The sequence below is a fragment of the Manis pentadactyla genome, chromosome 8 (assembly GCF_030020395.1).
Source record: "Manis pentadactyla isolate mManPen7 chromosome 8, mManPen7.hap1, whole genome shotgun sequence".
Lineage (NCBI taxonomy): Eukaryota > Metazoa > Chordata > Mammalia > Pholidota > Manidae > Manis > Manis pentadactyla.
The window spans coordinates 8,513,662-8,536,689 of NC_080026.1; the positions used below are offsets into that span (position 1 = coordinate 8,513,662).

The 23,028-nt window shown below is 36.6% G+C and overlaps 1 protein-coding gene across 4 annotated transcripts in view; it reads right to left on the reverse strand.

The window, feature by feature from the left end:
* Positions 1–418: 418 nt before the first annotated feature.
* Positions 419–23,028, reverse strand: part of SCN2A (sodium voltage-gated channel alpha subunit 2) — a 132,348-nt gene continuing 109,738 nt past the window's right edge. For all 4 annotated transcript variants that reach the window (XM_057505472.1, XM_057505475.1, XM_057505473.1 and 1 more), the window contains 8 exons: positions 22,621–22,794; positions 18,607–18,729; positions 15,939–16,220; positions 14,559–14,612; positions 11,529–11,666; positions 11,068–11,172; positions 6,094–6,364; positions 419–4,746 (listed from right to left, as the gene is read on the reverse strand). In XM_057505472.1, coding sequence (XP_057361455.1) covers positions 3,551–4,746; positions 6,094–6,364; positions 11,068–11,172; positions 11,529–11,666; positions 14,559–14,612; positions 15,939–16,220; positions 18,607–18,729; positions 22,621–22,794 — 2,343 coding nt within the window. In that variant the 3' untranslated portion in view covers positions 419–3,550. The remainder of the gene's footprint in view (positions 4,747–6,093; positions 6,365–11,067; positions 11,173–11,528; positions 11,667–14,558; positions 14,613–15,938; positions 16,221–18,606; positions 18,730–22,620; positions 22,795–23,028) is intronic.

Consider the following 23,028-nt stretch of genomic DNA (forward strand, 5'->3'; position numbering starts at 1 on the left):
GTGCCCAAGAATGGAGATGTTGAATATGGGACTCTTTCCTGTTTAGATTTGTGACTTGACAATGACAAATTGATTGTATGTTTTAAGTGCGCTGCCTCCCATTGGTCCAGATTAATGATTCTTCCCCAACTGGGCTTGTAGGATTCACCTGGGTGGCTGTTTTATGAATCCCTGTTTCATATGCATCCACTTCCACATGCATTTCACCCGTTAAGCACTAGGGATAGTTGGGATGCCATGGTGCATGACTGCACCACACTCTGAGGAAGCTCTCTTAACTATTCTGATAGATTTCACTTTCCACCAACTACAGTCCTAGAAGAAGAACCCCTGATAATAAATAGATCAATGTCAATTCCTTGCACTGTAAGATGACACAAAAGCCATCATGTTGGGAGCAGTATTCTGTACACAATGAGTGATATAATGAACTCTGGAAGGGGACAGGTACATTTTCTGCAGAATATTCTTTTCCTATTGGGCAAGGGGACCCTAACTCATTGGTTCTCAAGCCTGAGTATGAATGAGTTTCAGTGGGGAGCCTTAAAATTGGATGCTCTTCTCAAGAGAGTTGAGTTCACTTGGTCTGGTTTTGGGCCATGCATTGGCATTTCTGAAAAAGCTTCTCAGGTAATTCTAAAAATGCAATTGGAATTGAGAAACATTTCTTGGATTGTTCATAATTAAGTGGGAAAACCAAATCTGTGTCATTTAGGAACTTTGTTTATATATTATGATGAGTTGACATCTGAGCTTACTTAGAACTTTTGCCAAGGAAATTGTAGAAATGAATATAGAGATGCTGTATGGACTTTTTATCATGACAACAAACTATTAGGGCTTAAGTGCACAGAGCCACTGTCTACAGACTGTAATAAATAAGAGATCTGGTGAACAGAAAAAGAAACAGGAGAATATACTGAATGAAAACTATTGAGAGCCCAAGGAAGGAATATAAAAGCATATAGAAAAGCAGATTAGGAACACAGGGAATTAAAATGGAAAAGAGAAGAACAAAACAAAACAAAACAGTAGGTAGACGGGAAGGAGAAAGGATGCACCACTTAAAATGTTAGTCAATTCCTTTTATTAATTTTTGCAACTTTCTGCTACCCTATCCAATACCATATTTAGGTTTTTGACCAATATTAAAACTAGATATCCAATACACTCTTCTTCATTAATTTCCATTCCATGAAAAAATTTAAAGATGAATTATATATTTAATGTGTAGTCTTTACATTAATTTTTTTCTGATAGATCATTTTTACATGATAGGAATTTAGCTTTAAAGGGCATTTCAAAGATAGAAACAAAGACAGAATAATTAAATATGAAAACAAAAGCAAAACCTTTATTCTTTTGGCTTGACTGTAATGTGGTTTACCGCTCTTTATGGTAACAGCATTTTCCTGCATGCATTTCACCAACACACTACAAGTCAATAGTTTTAGTATAAAGAATCTACATTTAATGTTGCTTGTGAAAGAAACACAAAATATTTTGCTGAAACCGATAATATAATTTCAATACCTGGTTTGCGGGTGAAGACAATCTTGGATCCCGTACCGTATCTGATACAGTCCCAGAGCCACATGGGTCGGAAGAAATGAGATCTATCTGTGTAAGCAAACGCTGGAAAAGACGGATGAGTTACTGAATAAAGAGACTAGGGGGAAACTCTGATTCAAGCAAAGCCAAGAGTATGAACTGCTCCTTCCTTAAGCCTCTTTTGGTAACTATTTGAAAGCAAATAAATGCTGGATTCAGTCTGAGATTTGTTTCACATTGAAATGTGTGCAATGTTTACAGTACTAATAAAAAAGCAGAAAACTACACTGCATCTTCGTCTTTGTTTCTTTTTTGTGAAGTGCTTTAATTTAAAAGTGCTTGGAACAGAAACTAACAATAGTGACTGTGACATCAACCTGAAGATACTTTTAATTTCTCATTTTATGTACAAAAGGCTGAAAAATAAAATCAAATGAACTTTTTACAGTATTTATATCTTCTTAGAAAACTCTAACCATATAGTTTCAACAGATTTAAGCAGCTCACAACATGTTTGTACACTCAGGCTCTCCATCACAGCATGTTCGATTAGGGCTGGAAGAATAGAAAGCAGGAAGCTCCTCATCGTTTGCTGCAACCTATTGCTTAATGACATGAAGAAAGAGGTCCTGCAGGACGATTCGCCTCACTTCACCACTGACAGATGGCTTCTCACATTAGACTTCTGACAGTGGAAGAACAAGATACAGCAGCATAGGCAAAATAAACATGCAGCCGTGACAGCTTCAAACTCTAATGGAACCAATTACATCATATAGTACCTGTTGAAAGCTTGCAAACTACTTACTGTGGTACATATTTGATGCAATAAATACTGTGCTTAAGTCATCATTTTTGTTTGCTCAAACATGCACCACTGGGTAAAATTACTATTTACAAAGCAGACTTATTTTTTTAAATTGACATATACTATGTCAACCTTACCAAGAGCAGAAGATGGCTAAACAATACTGCAGGAAAAAGCAGAACCAACTTTATAAAGTTATGGTGGGGGATGCTTTTTGGTCAATTCAGGTTCTTAGAAAGGACTGAAAGAATATTTTTATTTTATGCCAAAGGACACTTATCAAAAAGGTTATAGTCATGCTGCTGGGACTTGGAATAGTCATGGACTTGGAATGACTTTGTAATGGTGTGTGTGTTTCTGTGTGTGTATACATATATATGTATATACACGCACATATACATATATACATATATACATGTACATAGAATGGATTATGTAAAAATAAAACAATTCTTTAATGCTCGTGAATTCTATGGAACATTTACAGGCACATTAAAATTTTTCTGGATGAGATACCTTAAAAACATGTATAGCTAGTTAAGCACCTCAAAAATCTAAAAACATCCTGAAGCATGAAGTAAACTTTTTCCTTTTGTGATGTGATTTTTTTCCATGTGTGAATGAGAAGTGCAGCATGCCTTCATTTAAAATATATCTAGTTATATGGCAGAGAAATGTAGAATTTCCTACCTTTAACCCCTCTCCCCCAACATAAACCCATTTACAAAAATAGTCACATATAATAGTAAACAACCTGTGGATTAAAAAAAAAGTGATAAGTTCACAGCATACGTTTTGTAAAAATATGGCAGGTATGGCAGTTAAAACATAAAACAGTGGTCACAATTACTATTACCAAGTGTCACGTGTTGAATTTACATAAAAAGTTAACTTCCCTCCCCCCTTTAAATTGGTTCCTATCATCTGAGTAGCCATTACGTCTCTGCTCTTCAGCAGTGTCAGCTGGTTGTGAAAACAGAAAACCTCCTGTCGATGCTGTTTGTCTGGTGTGTTGAGCCCCAGTTTGCTGACCAGAGGTCCCTGTCTTGTTATAGGCACTGACCTGAAGTATACATTTGTAAAAACAGTCAGTTTGGCATAGACCTCCTGTGAGAGTCCCGTTGACACTAATACCTCATTATCACAGGCTGTAAACAATTGATCACAAAATGGAATATGCTTTGTTTCTTTTTACTTTTTACCTTCCCTGATATCTTTCCCTTTGTCTTCCTTTTCTGATTTGTCTTTTTCAAACTTTTCTTTTTCTGGTTTGGTCACACTGTCATACGAAGGCGGAGACGTGGTAGAAGGGGTCATGTCGGTTTTCTCTGGAGTTGAATTCTCATTTAGTTTATCAATGAGGTTATCTTCCTTGATGGGCGTTCCATCACCTTCTCTGCCTTTGTCTTTCTTATAGATACTTGAAACCTTTTTAACTTTTTGCTTCAAGAGGTAGCGTCTATAAGCCCTCTGGATAACGATAGCAGACACCTCCTCTTGTTTGCGTTTCAAAGTGGTTGTAATGGGCTCATAGGAGACTTTGGAGGGGTTTGATGCCATGAAGCGCTCTTCCATCTGTACTCGGAGAGCATCCATCTCTCCGCTTTCACCCAGAACCCGCTTTGTAAAGGCAAATAAGATGTCCAGGCAGTGGATCCGGTCCCCGCTGACCATGGGCAGGTCCATGGCGATGAGCTGGACTTTGTTTGGCTTTGCGATGAGCAGAGGAGGATCCAGGGCAGCTGCAAAATCGGAGAGTTTGCTGTATTCCATGAACTGGGTGGCGTCGGGGTCGAACTTCTCCCAGACCTCGTAGAACATCTCAAAGTCATCCTCGCTCAGGGGCTCTGCACTTTCCTCAGTAGCAACGCTGAAGTTCTCCAGGATGACGGCGATGTACATGTTCACCACAACCAGAAAGGATATGATGATGTAACTGACGAAGAAGAAAATCCCCACAGATGGGTTCCCACAGTCTCCCTTAACTGAGCTTCCAGGGTGATCTTTTTCAGGGTCGCAGTCTGGAGGTCCGCTGTTGAGAATAGGGGCTAGCAGTCCGTCCCAGCCGGCCGAGGTGGTGATCTGGAACAGGCAGATCATGCTGTTGCCAAAGGTCTCGAAGTTGAACATGTCGTCAATTCCAACTTCCCTCTTAACGTAGGCGAAGTTGGACATTCCAAAGATGGCGTAGATGAACATGACCAGGAAGAGCAGGAGGCCGATGTTGAACAGCGCGGGAAGGGACATCATCAGAGCAAAGAGCAGCGTGCGGATCCCCTTGGCCCCTTTGATCAGACGCAGGATTCGGCCAATCCTGGCGAGACGGATCACTCGGAACAGGGTAGGGGACACGAAATACTTCTCTATCAGCTCAGCCAGAAACATGCCTATGGAAACAGTAACAACATAGTGTTATATTTAATAGGAGCAAATGAAAATTTACGTTACTGAAATAATTACTAATTAGTTCTACAAAATGTGGCAATGAGTATTAGGTATATTTATATATATATGTACATCCATTTATATACACAAATATACATTCATATTTCTAAAATACTAATTTTGGTATTTGCATAAGAAGTAATGGGTGAGGCATGTGATTTTTGGATCAGGAATATGAGTTTCTTATCCTTCTGAGATGGTTAGGACCCGTTTTACTTGGAAGACGGCAAGATGATGTAAGGAGAGAATCCAGGCTTTGGAGAGGGATGTGCATGGGATGGAATCCTCGCCCTTGATTTTACGTGTCACTATACGGTGGTAAATCCAACTTTTGTTGTTAAACATTTACTGAGCCTCTTCTTTGTGCTAGGCACAGTGCTAAGTGCATTTTCGGACATAATCTCATTTAATCCTAACAAAAACATCTTACAGAAATATTCTTTGGAAAACCAGTGATTAGTGAGGTAAGGTTAACTTGCTGTAGGTCACAGAGCTGGTAAGTAGTGGAAGTAGGGAAGCTCCCGGCCAGGACTGTGTGACCCCCAAGTTTATAATCACTTATTCACTTAATCACTATGGTAACCTCAGAGCACTTCCGTGAGGATCAAATGAGATGGAATCTTGTGTCAATGTTCTCTTGTAACAGAGAGCAGTACTATGAATAGTGGAATGTTATTTTTCTCCCCAGGTATGTTTTTTTTATTTGAAAATGCAGAACCCTGTCTTAAATATATCACTTTCAGCACCTCTTCTAATGCCCTATATATATAAACACTTAATATGCATTGATTATAGTGAATCTGTTCTGGATTTTTTAAACAAAATATCTACTGCAAAAGGTAACATATTACCAAAGGTTACATGAAGCTCACATATGGTGAATATATATAAATACACATGCACTATTCCAAATATCAAGGAGATATTATTTACGGACTGGTTGACTACTTCTAATGACTAATGTGTGTATGTGTGTGTCAGTTATTTATTCAAGGCAATGCATGTCTCTACCACAGGAGAATGACAAGTACAGGAAGACTAAGCTGGACTTGCAGTTACTGCCTTTTGCAGTAAGATAGATGATAAGTGAAAGCTGAAACATATACGTTCTTTTTTTCCCCACATTATTTCATGCACAGCATGCAATTAGAGAAATGACAAAGTGAGGAATGGGTTTTTACTTGAAATCTCAGGATGATTGCAGAAGTTTAGTAAAAACACTCTCACACTTTTAAAACACATATTTTTACTCCTAACTTCCTTAATTGAGTAAAAGCACCTCCTCTTACCTACAATGGAGAGAATGACCACCACAAAGTCAAAAATATTCCATCCGATGGTGAAATAGTAATAGCGGAGGGAGATGAGCTTCAGCACGCACTCGCCCGTGAACAGCACGATGAACACGAGGTTGATCCAATGCAGGATGGATGTCACGTCCTCGCTCTGGTCGTCCGTCTCCACCATCATGGTGACCATGTTCAGGCAGATGAGGATCATGATGCTGATGTCGAAGGCCTGCCTGGTCACGAAGTCAAAGACCATGCCTTGGAACTTGTTCTGGAACGAAGAGTATCTAAGAGTTCATTTAGAAACTCAAAAAAATCAAATTCAGCTGGTCTGATTTTAACACAGCAATATGAAAATGTAGCTTTTATAAAAACACACCTTGTTTGTTTTATACTTAAAAGACAACTCTGCAGAGTGGAATATCCAACTCTTCTCAAACGTATTTGTTTATACTGTTTATGATACCAGATTTTATAAAGTGACTTTATGTTACAAACCACCAGTAGGTTCTCAGTGGCCAGAACATCATGTGTGATGGGCAGTCAGCAAAAACTTGTCATTATAATGAAGCTTTGCTATCCTATGATGGGTATCTACATTAACTCTGAAGACCTAACAAATACTACCCCAGCCTTTTCTGTCTTTTTTTTCCCCCCTAATTTCTGCCTCCATAGTCTCTCCCCAAAGCCATAGCATTGTGAATTCCACTTTACAGTTCAGCTGAGATCTTCAAGAAATTATAGTTCAACAAGAAAGACATTAGGGAACAACTGGTGAAATCCAACCAAGTTCTGTATTTTATTTAAACAATGTTGTGTCCAGGTTAATTTCTTAGTTTTGATAACTGACCTATGATTCTGAAAGATCTCAGAATAAGGGGAAGCTGGGTAAAGATTATATGGGGTAACTCTTCTGTGAGAATAAAATAATCTTTAAGAAAGTTATAGTCCCCAATTCAGATCAACCGTTGCCTATCAGATTTGGACCTTACTTCCAAGTACCAACTGGCTTTATGACTTATTTATGAAATTAAGGCCACATCTTGGAAACCAGCTTTGCTTGTTGGACCCTGCTTGTCCCTTTTTTGCCTGTATCTGCTGAGTATGTCAGGCACTCTGGCCTTTGGGCCTTGACTGACTGCTGCTAGGCTGACCTTCTCTACCTTCTCAGCTAGAATGTCTCACGTTTTGCTCCCTACACACTGCATAGCCTGCTTGGCCAGGTCCTGAATGTTCCCCCAACTGGATCCTCTATATTAGTGTTCTGATCTCCACTAGTTCCTATTGAAATTCTTAGACACCAAATATGACCTGTTCACTATATTATGCTCTTTACTCTGAATACATATCTGGCCTGCTGGACTGGACTTGTCATGTTTCAGCTGGGTCTGTACTACCAGGGTCTCCTTCAACTGAATACACGTGTCTGGTTCTATTCCACACCCGTCCTTCTTAGTTCTCATTTTCTGCACTTACCTTTCCAAGTCTGGTTATGTTCCCTTTATTTCTACCCTTCTGATACTTCCTACCAACCTTAGTAAAATTTTCAAGTTCTACTCTACCATCTGTCTTGTCCCCTCTGTCTAAAACAGATTTCTCTTGTGAATTCTATTTCAGATTTAAGTATTAAGCCCTCAGAAAACTTTGGGCTTATATCTGTTGTAAAACTGATAACACTATATTACAAATGCTTTGCTCTTAGTTGATTTTAGTTTTCCTTTCAGTTGTTTAGAGGCTCAGCAAGGACAGAGTAGTGTCATTTTTCTCACAGATGAAGTATGTAGAGTGTAGTAAGTTCAAAATTGCTTATAAGCAGAAACTTCATTCTTTATTTTCATATAAACATGATCAACAGAAATCTTCTTAGATTTCTTGCCCACATAGTGTTTCAAAGGTGACGTCAATGTACAACTCCAATCCTTGGTCATTGATCGTTGTCTCCAATTTTAAGTCCAGGGTGTAGAATATGCTGGAGGGGCTATATAACCTTGGTGGCCTTGTTCACCAAAGAATTATGTTCTTTCACTTTATCTTGGCCTTTGACAATGATTAGCAACCCTTTGTCCCTATTAGAAATGTCCTAATCTTTTGCCCTCTATTCTTGATTCTTTTTGAGACCATCAAAGTTAATCAGTGTAAAGAAGAAACTCTTCTACTTCCTTGTGCATTTCATTTTATTTTGATTTTCTCTTACTCCAAATTCATTAGAGGACTCAGTCCCTTTTCCTTCTAAACCTAACCCAGATCATTCTGTTCTTGAGCCACATAGTCTGCAACTGTATTCTATATTTATTCCTTCTCTCTTCCATCTCTTCTCTCCAGAACTCCTGCTTTGCTTCAAATGTAATGTCTCAATCTTAAAAAACTTCATTTTACTACTTCTAAATATTCTTCCATCTCCCCTTTTTTTCCTTTTGACTGCCAAATTCTGTGACCTAACATCTCCAATTTTCTCTCCATTCACATCCATTTCCATATCCTGCATGATATCACTATTCATCTACTTGTGTAAGGCAGAAACTCATAAGTCATCTTTGTTTCTTTACTTTTCATATTGAATACATACACAAACCTTTTATTTTCACTGTGGTAACAGCTCACAAATCCATCTACTTTTATTCATTTCTACTCCCTCTGGTTCAGGGTACCTATCATCTCTGAAAGAGCTCCAGAAGAAGTCTACAGTGCATACACACTGCCTCTACCAATGCTGTTTGAGTGATCTCACAAACGTCAAATGACCAGGTCCCCTCTACTGCTTTCCCATTGCTCTGTATACAAAGACAACTTTTGAAGATGGCCTACAAAGCTCAGAAAAGACTGGCCCAGCCTAACCTCTCCATTCTCAAAATACTCCCAAGTGAGCACCCTCCTCTCTGCACTCGAGCCTCACTGGCTTTCTACCTCAGGGCCTTCACATACGAGATCCCCTTCTAATGGGCTCTTTTCTTCACTTTGCCTACTGGTACTTTCTCATTCTTCTTCTGTCTTCTGCTCATGTATCACTTTAGCAAAGCCTTCCCTAACTTCCCTGATTTATCAGCCCTCTCCCCATTATCTGCTCTTATAACCAAATGTATTCTTTCCTTCTTGGCTATTTTCACTTGTTGGTGTGACTATTTGATTACTATATGCTACACCAATGAGAGTCTGTGTTGCTCAATATTTAATTCCAAAAGTTTAGCACAGTACATTGTTAATGAATGACTGAACAGATGGGTCTTACCAGATTGTTTCCTAATTTGCCAAATTGTCGCCAATAATACTCTAGCTAAATGTACTGACCTTTTCCCTAGCTAAATGTCCCTGCCCTATCCAGGTAAATATATACATCATTTGATGTAATTGAACAACATTTTTTGTTTTTAAAATTTCTCAATCACTCCTATACATACTGCCTTGTTGATCAATATCATTCTTTAATTGATTTACCTCTTCCTATAGTGGTGAATTGCCCAAGGCTTCAGGCTCAGCACATTGTTTTTTGGTCCTGTCTATTACCATTCAAAAATGAATCTATGCTTCAGAGCTCAACTGAATTCTGACAACTCTAGAATCCTTATCTCAGTCTGACATCCCATAGGATCTAAATCTGTATTTCCAAATGCCTTTATAAAACTTTCATTTATGTTAGTGGAACCAATAATTTCACAAAACATGAACTTTTTTAGATTCTTCATTATCTGCATGCCCTCCCTCTTTTCCTGTATTTTATAGCTGCCTCATCCCATTGAGTCTTCTTATTGGCTCATTTATCCACTGTGTTCCAGTCCTATTGATATGCCCCATATTATGAATTCATCTCCTGTATAAAAGTTCATCTTCTTGTCTAAGGCCCAGAGTTATCTTGTCTGTATCATCTTTTCATACCAGTCTCTAAAATCTTTTTTTCACATTACTGGTAATTCAGTTACCTTAAGCCATATTGCATTTGCATTACTTAAGATCAATTTCTTCAGACTCATAGTGCTAACACTGACTCATTTAACCCAAAAGACCTTATGTCTATACCACTCACTAATTTAAATAGGTCACTATTCTCTCCTGAAATATTTATTTCCACGGCTTTGGAGTATACATTTTCTCATATAGGGAATGTACTCTGCTTTTCTTCCCAGTCATTCAAATTGTATTATTTCTCAAACACTAGGGTCAAATTTTACATTCCTTATGTTTTATCCAATATAGACGTCCACTGTCTTTGAGCCTTTGGCCAGCTTACAAACTGAACGTGGGCAAGGCTAAGTTGATACTGTCACTAATGGATTCACAGAATTGCCTTGCACCATGTCTGCCTTTGGGGGAGGAGTTCTGAGACTTAATATCTGAACTATTCCTTCAGGAGTGATGGGAAGACTCAGAGACTCTTCTGACAATGATTCTCCGTGGCAACCAAACAGAACCAGCAGCCACCGGCAAGTACAGAACTGGAATAGCCACGAAAAGTCATAATAAGAATAATTTCATTTGATTTAGAGACAAGATGCTAGGAGGAAATATGGTCTTTTTAAAACCAGAAAATAAAACCCTCTGTGATTTGTTTCATTTCCATTCAATCTGTAGTGTTGGAGAGAAAATAGGGTGTATCTGAGATGTAACAATTATCCCAATGGGTCCCCGGTGCACTCCGTGAGCATTCAGTATCCCCACATTATGTATGCATGGATATGTTTCCTTCTCCACATTATTTATTAGAAGCTTCTCACTGGCATCAATCCTACATAATACTACTGGCATCTAAGTCTGAAAACATTTCTTTATATATATTTTATATATTTGTACACAATATGTTGTATAATCTGTACAGACTATGCATATATAAAATACATATAAATAGGCTATTTAGGCTAGATAGTCACATTGCTAAGGTAAAAATTTTGTTCTGCAAAAATACTAATATCTAACAATTTGGTCTGTGAAGGTGATAGACAGATAACACGAATTTTGGTGGGAAGGAAAGTATGTTATTCTTACGGCAGGTCGAGGTATGGGTTTTTGTGGTTTCTTTGAACCCAGTTTTTTCATTGCATTGTAGTATTTCTTCTGTTCTTCTGTCATAAAAATGTCTTGACCTCCAAAGTAAAGAAATGAAAGCAAAACTTGTTAAAATCATGTTCTATTTTAACTATAAAAACCTACCTTAGTAATTGTGTGAAAATTGGCTTCCACATTCTAATGTTGCCAATATCTGTATTTATAGAAATGCATATATTTAATCTATAAATTTTGTCATATTAGCCAATCATATTTCTATACTGGAAGTATCAATACTAAGGTAACCAAATTATCAATTACTTAAAACTTATTACATCTCTCAAAATAATGTCTGAATTTTATATTGTCCTTTTTTGGTGATTACATTTTGGAACCTAGAAGAAATACTGTGATATGTTTAGTTCACATTTGAGATAAAGATGAAGTTTTAGAATACTTATCTTCTTTTTCTGTTGGTTGAAGTTATCTATGATGACACCAATGAATAGATTCAGAGTGAAGAATGACCCAAAAATAATAAAGATGACAAAATAAAGGTACATGTATAGATTGTCTTCATACTTGGGTTGTAATTCTACCTACAAAATATGAAGAATAATGACTATTAGAACTATTACTTGTGTTATAAAAAGGACATCAGTGAATATTCAGTTCTTGAAGCACGTCTCAATCACTAGGGAATGAAAAGAAATCAAACATTAAACAGTTTTATGAAACATCAAATCTAACATGCAAGACTTGAAATCTAACATTTCATTGACTTGAAATAATGAAACTTACAGAAAAATCCGAGTAATTAATAAATTAATTTTACCTAATAAATGCCTAGATGAATGAATGCACATTCCCTTATAAGCAAAGATCCCCCACCATAAGGCATGCAAGTGAGGATTTCCCCTTCCTACAGAAGAGATGTTCCAGTCACACTATTATGTTAAACCTTCAAGACTCACTCTCTCCGACTCAGTTTCTTCATCTACAAAATGGAAGTAATAGAAGCTAAACTTCATAGAGTAGTTGGGAAGGTTAAATATATTAATATATGAAGTGCTTAAAACAGTACCTGGATGATAACAATAGCTAAGTGTAAAGGTTGATTCCTATTACATATTTCTTTTGATAGACCAGAATCATTATTATATGTGTGGATATAGGTACATCGGCAGGATCTTTCCTGTGTGAAAATGAGTCTATTGATTCATCCTACTCAGGTGGAGTTAGGCACTGTCTGATACCGTCTCTTGTCCAGCACACTTTTGATTAAAAAAAGAAAGGTGTGGGTTGGTTTGAGCTTTGGCTGTAATGTGTAGCTCAAGTCTCACAGGATGTTATTTTAAGCAACTCAGCAAATGAATCACAGGTGGTAATGGATGCAGGTAATGACTCATTGTGTTATGAAATCAACTTAGAGAATGATGGCCACATGATATTTTTTCTAATGAACTAGAGTAAAGTGGAAAAAAACAGATATATTGTAAACACCTATTCTTTGATGAGACTTTTATTTATGTGTGTATAATGAACAGTGACATAAAATGATATTTCAGAATGTCTTCAAATATAATACATACAGAAAAGTACACAGCACTTAAGTATAAAATTTAATAAACTGTTATAAAGTGAATCTTTAAACCCAGAACATTAGAAGGACCTTGAAAACCCCTGGCGTATACTTCCTGAACACAAACTCTTCTAACCCTGCTAGGGGTAACCATTATCTTGACCATTATGGTAATTATTTCCGTGCATTTTCTTTAGTGTTAAAACCTATGCATACATTTGAACAATAAAGTTAGTTTTATCTGTATTTGGCCTAGTGGACACATTTGTTATAATTCTATTACATTTTTAAGATGCTTCCATGTTGTGTATGCTGCATTCATATATTGTTTTCATTACTGTTTCATATTCAATTACTTGTTTATTTCTACTGTTTTTGACTTGTTTCCAGTTTTGTCTCACGCAAAAAAGTTAGGTTCATTCTTGTACTTAGAGTCTCCTATGTATGTGCACAAATTTCTGTAGGATATATTGTTAAAAATGGAATTGCAGGGTTAAAGAATATCCTGAACTTTATTGATTGATGTGATAATGCCCAACTTTATTAAAGGAATATTTATCCATTCCCCCTCCCCCACCTGCATTGTAGAAGAGTTCCTCTTGCTCTTTACTCTAGGCAAGATGTGGTATTGTCAGACGTTTTAATATTATCAGTCAGGTACATGTGTAGCTAATGTTTCATTCTGGTTTAAATTTGCATTTCTCTGGTGACTAATGAGAGTAAGAGTGAGCAATTTTTCATAATTTTAGTGTCCAGTTGGGCTTCGTCTCTTGTAAAGTGCTTGAATGCTGAGGAGTTATGGTATTTGGTAATCTGCTGAGTTATTAAGGAAGAAACTGAAAGTAAGTTGCATGTCAGGCTGTTGATAAGGAAGGTAGAGAGAGAACTTCAAAAGAATTAATCAAGTAAGTAGGAAACTATTGTAGAAGGAAGTGGTTAGGAGCCCATTGTGGTTACAGTTCAAAAACATGCTCTACGACTTAATGCAGTAAGCCTTTTTGCTGAAATTGTAAAATAGTTAATATCAACCACATGACACGATTGTTATAGAAGATTTAATGAAATAATGAAAGCTCTTAGCAAAATGAGCAGTATTAAGAACTAAATTCTTACTCAAAAAAAGCTCATTACTGGTATTCCTGATAATACCTATAGAGACATAATGCAGGGCCTTTAGCTTGTGCTCTCTCTCTCTCTTTTTTTAATAAGTTGAAAAAAATAACTCAGAAATTATTTCATTATTTACTTATCACCTGGTTGTTGGTGCTAGGGAAATAACATGTTGAGCTTGACTATGTTTTGGCAACATATTACAAGCCCAGGTCATTTTTTCAAAACATGACTTCCTCCCCTCATTGTTAAATAGTGAGAATTTAATGGAAATTGTACTAAAATTTCAAAAGGGCTAATGTGTATAAGGTAGATGGTGAGAGCCCCTTCCCAGAGAGAAACACTACTAAGTTTTTTGGTTTTATTGCATTGTTTTCTGTGTGCTTTTCCCACCATCAGTCAGATCTTTTCCATTACAAGGAAGACCAAAAAGCTGAGGAGATCTGTGACAGATGAAGGAAGTGCCTGTGAGGGCTGCTGCTAATGCACAAACGGCCAGAGCTTTCAGAGCCAAAAATAAAGCGTCTTATTTTGCAAGTATGGTCAACAAATTTTTAAGTGCCTGGTGCCACGCATGCTATGTACTAGGAAAGATGCAAGATTCACAGTGAGTAGCAAAAAAACATTCAAGTCAAATTTTGGAAAAAATGTAAGACTGAATATTTTATTTTTGTAATATAGATGTGTTCTATAAATTGACCCATAGTTTATTTTATTAACAATATCACTAAATTACAATACTGTGGAAACTGTAAATCACTGGATCAAATTAAACAATTTTCCCTCTAAACAGACTTACATTTCGTGAATCAACAGCTGCATACATGATATCCATCCATCCCTTAAATGTTGCCTGTGAAAAAGTCACATAATTTAGTTTCTTTCCCCACCGACAAATTATGATTTTAGAAAACAAGTATCAGATTGATTCACCAAGATTCATTCAAAAACAGGCATATAAAATAATTTAGGGTTACTATTTAAACTCTGTGCAAAGTTTTATAATATATGCATTGAAAATACATCAACTTTATATTCTTCCATAGCATCTTTATATGCATCTTTAATGTCTATAATTAAATCATGATAGATTATAAAAATATGCTTTCACAAGGGCAACTACTAACACTTTGATGCTGATGTGCCTATAAGAATATAACCTCATATTTGATAAAATAATCTCACATTTACAGCACTAGCATCCGAAAAGTTTAAAAATATGCTGCATTGTTTGATCTTAATGCTTTCTTTTCTGCTTATTCTTTTCTAAATGTTATCACCAATCATCAATCATGATGGTTTATTCTTAAAAATCATCTCAATATTGTTGAATATGCTATTTTGAGGTAATTGTTCCAGAAGAAGGATTGGTTTCTTAATCTGAAAACAAACATTATATTCAACTATAATTTACTCTTTTGAATATTTGGGTTTTTTGGGTGGACATAAGTAATCTTGAGATCAAGTATTAAACTTTTTTTTTCAGTTCCTTGGCGTCACCGGCTGTGCCGTTCTCAATATCCACACAGCTCTGGGTACGTGTAGGCGGATCAGCTCAGGGAGCATGTAGACGTGACTTAGAGTGGCCAAAGGAGAAACTGAATGGATTTTCATGAATTCATAGCAGACACACTAGACCTGATAAGAAGGTTTTTCACTTGAAAGAGAGCAGTCACCCTATCTGAAAGTGTTCAAGCAGCAGGCAGGAAGATGGGAATTGGGGTAAGCATTTTGGTGATGGGTGTAAGCGTGGGGGGTTTTTGGTTATGGCAGTGAAGTTTGGGTGGGTGGAGACTTGATGAGGGTTTAGATACTGTCTGGTACCTGAGAAGGGACACAGAAATCCATCACCCCCGTGCCCACCCCCAACAACTTTCCATCCTCACCCTAGGGCCAGTGTCTCCACTTTGCTCAGAGTATGGATGGGGAAAACAGTGGGAACTTACACAGAAATCTCAGTAAAAAAGGACTGGTTCTGGGTTACCTAATGCAGAGGCTGGGAAACTAAACTCTAGACAGCTGTTCAGTTTCCAACATGGTGCAGAAAAGATAGTTCAGCAATGACTGAGGAAGAATCCAGGCAGATAGACCTGGGGAAGTATGTATTTGCAAATACTGAGAAAGACTATTAGGCTCAGTTTAATAATACATCACAGGGAATAATAAAATGGTTACTTACTACTTGAAGCAGAGAAAGATATCCAAGTCCCACATTATCAAAGTTCACTTTCACATTTTTCCACCTGGCAGTTTGATTGCTTTCTATGAGGGCTTTACATTCACTGTAGTTGTTGACCACGCTTACATCAAACATCTCTCCAGTGGTGTAGTTAATACAGTGATAAAACTTGCCAGCAAAGAGATTCACTCCCATGATACTGAATATTAGCCAGAAGATCAGACATACCAGAAGTACGTTCATTATGGATGGAATGGCTCCTAAAAGGGCATTAACAACAACCTGACACAAAATGAGAAGGAAAAACAAGTGAAAAGTCAACACATATTGATTTATTTTTACCTATTTTAAATATCATAAAAAGAACAGTTAAATGATAGAAAAATGTATCTGTTCTTAAAGTTGAATTTTGGGTCAACAGTACTTCAATAAAGAAAAAAAGTTAAATATTGGGCAGAAACTAGTGTCTGGTAGCTCCAACTAAAATCTTACAACTGTACTTCAGAATAGTATAAAATATATTTCATATTGTAGAATGTTTTCTCAAGAGCTAAGAACATATATGTAGCAAATTTTCATCAAAAATGGAATTATAAATGCAAAGAATAATTAAGAGTATGAATAGTGACATGACTGTAGAAATAATGTCATCATGTGCATACCACAGTGTTTTAAATAAAATCATGCAAACCATTAAATTTACTATCCAAAATTTGATAGTAAAAGAGAGCAGTTAAGAGTCAGTTTCCAGAGTGAAAGGGAACACTAATAATAATCATTCCACAAAAGCAAGTATAAGCCGGGACTGTCCCAAGCAATGCAGAATAAAGCACCCTACGTACAAAAACTCTGGAGCAAGGAGATGAGTGTGTAGCTAGAACATGAGATGAAGATAAAAGGGTTTTGAAGTTAGGAGATCTGTATTCATCCCAGTTCATATCATAAGTTAGCTGTGTGCCTTTAGACAAGTTACTTAAATTTTCTGGCCCTAAATATCCTTCTTTGTGGAATTCCCTTTCAGAAGAAAATCCTCAAATTATAAAATGAGAGATTACAATAATCAGAACATACGCTTGGCTATGGGTGGCTATACTTTCATAAAACATTGCGATTTGAGTCCCAGGGTCTCTCTTGATAGCTCTGCTATTTGAAGCTTTTTCAATTAACCAATAGGGCTTTTAAGGGAAGCTTTTCCAGGGCATTTCTTAATTATATCTCAAGTAAATATTTAGCTAATTATCTTGTTTTGTACAAGTACAGCTAAACTACATTAGGAATAAATGTTATCAATGAATAGGTAGGTAACACATAAGAAATACATGCACTAGCCTTCCTCAAATCCCTTATGAGATGAAAAATATGTACAAATACATACATACATACAAATGTATGAGCAATGATATCTTAGAGCAACAATACCAAATGGGTACTTGGCAAAAGACACAATTCATCTGCAAAGTGACATCTGGAGTCTACTAGTAAAGGATCATATTTTAATGTATTTTTAAATGCAAGTATGTTTTAAAGAACTTAACAGTGTTACATCGCTACTAGAATTCCAACTTTCTCTGATAATTCAGAGGTACTTTAAGAGTTGACACTTCATTTTTAAGTTCTCCACAGGAATGCTCTACTGTACAAATGTCAGGTGCTGATTAATAGAGTTCTCATTGAAAAAAAAATGCTGGATGGTAAAGAAATAATACATGCATTTTCCAAGAGACTCAGATCTAAGAAAGGACTAAGTATTTAGGTCCAACTACATGCACATTTGATACAGCAAATACAAAAATTATTCTAGTACTGACAGTTTGGTTCCCTTTTTAAAAATCAAAACCACTGCTCCAAAACAGTGTAAATTGGTGAAGGGAAAAGAATTAAATAGCTAACAATTCCTTTTTATGCAAACATGCACACAAACAAACAAGCACACACACCTACACACCCCATTCATTTCTGGCTATGTTTGCAATGTTCAGAGAATGTCCTACGTAACTATTTTCAAATATCACAAAAGCATTATTTTCTCTGAGTTCCTTTCGAACAGCAACATTTACTGAGACGGGGCATCACCGTTTCCTTAGTGCTGCGGGTATGTGGTCCCGGGTTTTGTGCTCCAGGGGATGACAAACGGCTGCCCGAACACCTCTCTTCCTTCGTACCACCTTTCTAAATGAGTGTTGGGTTTCCACTGACTGACCTACTTTTTAGCCATCTTAGCCCATATTTGAAAGTTAAAAGGTCAGATTTGGACTTTAAAAAGCTCAAAACATATCCTATGGATCAATGAAGAAATGATGAGGAATGATTTGGTGGTTTTAAATTACAGTGAGTGGGATTTCCCGCACATTGTACATGGAGTGAACGTCCCTGATCTTGACTCACATCAGAAGCCTACACAACATAAGCGATTTCCCACAGAGGGAAAAATCTTGTTAGAAGCAATCTAATTGTTTATAATTAGAAGAAGAAACTCAGGCATTATATTCCGAGAGTGTCTCCAGTGGTGTCAAGTTTACAGACGTCTGACAAACATTAGTGATTGACTGGTTACATCAGTATGAATGTAGAAGAAACCGATTCTCCACGGATTTGTCTTTTTTAAGGTACAGAATGTCAGGCTGTTCTCAATTATAATTCTAACAGATTCTAAAGCATTTGGTCTTACCCTCATGCCTTCAAACCGGGATAAGGCTCTCAACGGCCTCAGAGCTCTTAGTGTCCTGAGGGATTTGATGGCTCCAAGTTCTGAGTAACCCAAGGCATTTGCTGTTAAGCTAACCAAGGAGACCTACATGGAAAGAGCAACACAATTTTCTTATTTACAGATAAAAACGCTTACACAGTTCAACCTTATTCTTTGCAATAAACCAGTAGTTCTCAAACCTTAGTATTAAAATCACCCAGAGGGCTTGTTGGAAACAGTTCACTGGCAGAGTCAGATTGACCAGGTTTGAGGTGGATACTGAGGATTTGCATTTCTTCAGTTTCCCAGGTGAGGCTAAGGATACTGGTCTGTGAGCCATACTTTTAGAACTACTGCAATAAACTTATGAAAAAGAAGAAGATACACATTCTCTTTTCAAGCTATGCATGTTCTTGACAAGAACATTTTTAAAAAACTGAATATAAAACAAGAAAAAGAATAACACACGAATGGCATCTTCATCTATTGAGCTATAAAACTTTATTATTTCATATATTATTTAGCAGACTTGAAAGGGAAATTAAAACTTGGTATAAATACATAAGAAACCTGTGCAAAACCAGTGATAAATCTGAACATAAACACATTTCTGAAAGATGTGGGCCTCAAAATAGTGGCTTTGTCTTTCTGTAAATTTCATCATAAGAGCATAAAAATCATTAATTAGATCAAATTAAAATAATTAACTAAAAAAAGAAAAGGTGAGGTTTTAGTATAACTAGAAATTGCCAGGACAATGTTTTCTTAAGTCATTTACACAGATGACTAATGCAGTTGATAAAAATTCTAAAATATCAGCTAAAAAGGAAAAGAGAAACTGTCATGGGTGGCACAGAAATATCTGGTTTCCTTTGAAAATACATATAAAACTCATTAAAACTATATAAGCTCAGAAATGATATTTTGTCCTAAAGTGTGTATGAATTTCAAAAGCAGATAAATGAAAATAGTTGAGTATCATAGCTTTAAGCGTATGGTGTTAATGGGTATTTTTAAAAAATATTTTTAAGAAAAATAAGTGAAGCACATAGAAAATTTTTACAACAAAACTGAACTTATTCAAACTAATTTTGCATGTGTAATCTGATACAGCAAAATAAAAAATTTGGAAAAGAACTGAGGTATAAAAATTTATTTTAAGTGGTTTATATATTTTTCCTAATATCTAAACTTCTGGAGTTTGTAAATCCTCTTTCACAGGTAATTGAAAACTAAAGTTATTGAATTATCTTTTATTGTATAGATTTTCTGTAAATAAAGTCTGAGCACCTGCAGTACTTTAACTTCTCTGAAGACAGAACCAAAAAGAGATAGGCATAAATTAAAGGATGAAAGATAAACGTTAGACATAAGAAAAATTCTGAACATGGGCAGCATTTCTTGGCTAATTAAAAGAAGTGGTACAATATTCAGTTTTCTGTGACTTGTGTAGCTAAGTGTAAAAGGATATACACTTTGGCCTTCTCTTTCTGGAGCAATTTTCTAGTTGGTCATTTGGCTGCTGAGTAATCCCCTTCCCACTGCATCATTCACACCTCCACCAATTTCTCTCCATGAAAGAGCGAGCTTCCCTGGTCACTTCCCACAGGTATTCTTCCATGCTACTTCCTTACTAAATTATACGTCTAAGTCTCTTTGGGTGGCATCTCAGGTTCTTCAGACTCTTTCCCACCTTACCTTCCTTACCTTATCATCCAATTCCAAAACACTTTCCCTCGCCCAGTGGCACTGTGCTTACCCTGAAAGACAACCTGTTTATTGAGCAGGCCCTGCGTGGCATGCCTCAGTGTCTGGACACTCTGGTGTCCCTCTCCACACCCACACCTGCTGACACTCCCATCCCTCAGACTCCAGCACTCGCTGGACTGCCCGCCTGGAGCCTTCCCTCCTTCCTTAGTAAAGTGGGCAGCCCTTCTACCACAGAGGCCACCTTCTTGTGTACATATCTGCCCTCACTAGCTGATACAAGCTCCCACAGGCCCAGAAAAACGGTGTTCATATTTGTATGTTCCACAACAAAATAAATACCAATAAATATATTTGATATAAAGCAAAATATTGATTAATAGTATAATGTAAGGCTGGAGGCACTGGAGGGAGGAGCGAGCATGTCAGACACTGATGACGTGTCAAAGTCCCCGGCTGTTGCCCCCTCCCAACCTGAAAAATGTGCCTTGGGCTAGCCAGTCCTCGCGCCGCTGTAAATCTAAGCTCTGCCTCCCCCTACCTTCTTTAAAAACTCACTGCCTGTCTACTTACGTGCGAATTCCCCAGCCTCCATTTCTATAGACTGGGAAATCTCACCCGGGTATTTGCGTTCAAATAAACTACCTGGCCCTTTGTTGCCTCTCTTCGCCTGCTTATTTTGGCTAGAATTTATCTTACACATAATATATTACAATAGTTTTCTTAAATTTGAGAAGGTACATATCAGGATACACTAGTAATGTGAGCACCAGTTTGCAGGACAATTACAATTCTCTTAAGAATTTCTTTGTATTCAGGTAGTGTTGACTTAATGCCTTATTATCACACAGATATATTAAACATCAGATTTTTTATCATAAAGTTACCAATGTATCCTAAGCACATATGGAAAATAAAGAAAATAAAAAGTATCATCCATAATCCCATTATACAATTAAATTTATGCATATAAAAGAATGGTTATAACCTTGTCATATTTTTCCGTTGTTTGTAATGTCCAAACATATGTGGTTTTAAGTATTATTTGTTGTCTATTTTATTGCCAGAAAAATTTTGATGGTGTTTTGCATGTAGCCTTTATATTTTGTATTTAATAGCAGGTTTGCCTTAAGCAGATTAAGGAAAAATAATAATTTTTCACTCTTAAAGTAAAAAAACTATGCTTGTATCATATTTTTTTCTTCTGCTTAGTGATTAGAAAGCTTATACTGGATTAAAAGTTGATATTGTTCCACTTGAAGCTAAAAATAATTTTCTCCATGAAAGGGCCCACTTTTTTCCTTTGGCTAGCATGTAGATTTTATATAATAAAATCCTGAAAGTTAAAAATGTCTTTAATTGCCAAGGAATTATCACAATCAACAGATTATCTTTGAAATGCACTATTTAACAAATTGCTCTTTCCTGCAAATTCCTCCTTTAGTTGACTGTGAATATCTCCCTGTTCTTTTCCCCTACACTCCCGTCTCCCGTGCCCACTGGCCTGCCTAGTCTTTTCTAGACAAAAGGCCTTTCTTTATCCATTCTTAATGAACTATTAATGTATAGTCATTTAAGAAGTAAATCCCCAAAACTAAATAAAAATGATTTTTAATTTTAATTTTTTTTTGTTCAGCCAATATTTTGTATTTGTGGACAAGTGGTGAGATCTTCCTCAAAATTCTCCCTCAGAAATCAGGGAGTAACTTCATATTCAGTTTTTTAAAGCCTCTAATATTCTGATACTCTATCTACTTTATTGCCAACACCAATGGAGAGTAATAAAACTTTTAAATAATTGGTCCTTAGTCAATGTGTTTCAACTGTCATAGAAATCAAGAAGTGCCTTTTGCTTTTTCAACTTCCAAATTTCCTCATGATCCCCCTCTGGGGTAAACACTTCTCAACAGGCTCAGGCGATGATGAAGACATAAACATCAAAGATGACTGTGCAGAATTAAATATGCTTGTGTGAAAGGTGAGAGTAGAAAAAGCAAAACTTCTACCTTAATATATTATTTTGTATAACTTGGGATTTTAGGAATTAATTTGAAACTAAATCATTACACTTAAGGCAGCATTTGACTGTTTCATATATGAAAGTATGTGCATTTAAATCAGCAAAAAATATTTACAGGCATCTTCTCGTTGGGAAAATGGGAATCATCATTTAGAGCTGAGCCCATGAAGTGTTTTCTGAGGGCCTACTTTGTGCTAGGCCCCACTGCCAGGACTAGCATATATCCTTGCATGCCAATGGAATGAAATAAGAAAGCACAGAATACTCACATCCACAATCAGGAAATCCAGCCAGCACCAGGCATTGGTAAAATATATTTGAAAACCATATGCAACCCACTTTAGAAGCATTTCTAGGATGAATATGTAAGTGAAAACTTTGTCAGCATATTCTAACATGGTCTTAATGGTTTTTCTCTGTTCAATATATATATCTTCAAAGGCCTGTAAGGGAAAAAACTCCATTGAATATCATTGTCATAAAGTGTTCCTAATTAATGGCTTATTAGAAAAAAACGTGCTGGAAGCCTCCTCTCAGGTGCCTAAGTCTGGTTTCCCGTAGCAGCATCTTGCTTTGCAGTTATCTGTAGGCAAATGACTATTGACTGGGCATTTCAGTCAACCAGTGAATCCAAATAATCTTTAAGTTTGGGTAGGAGGGTACCCTAAAAGAACTTA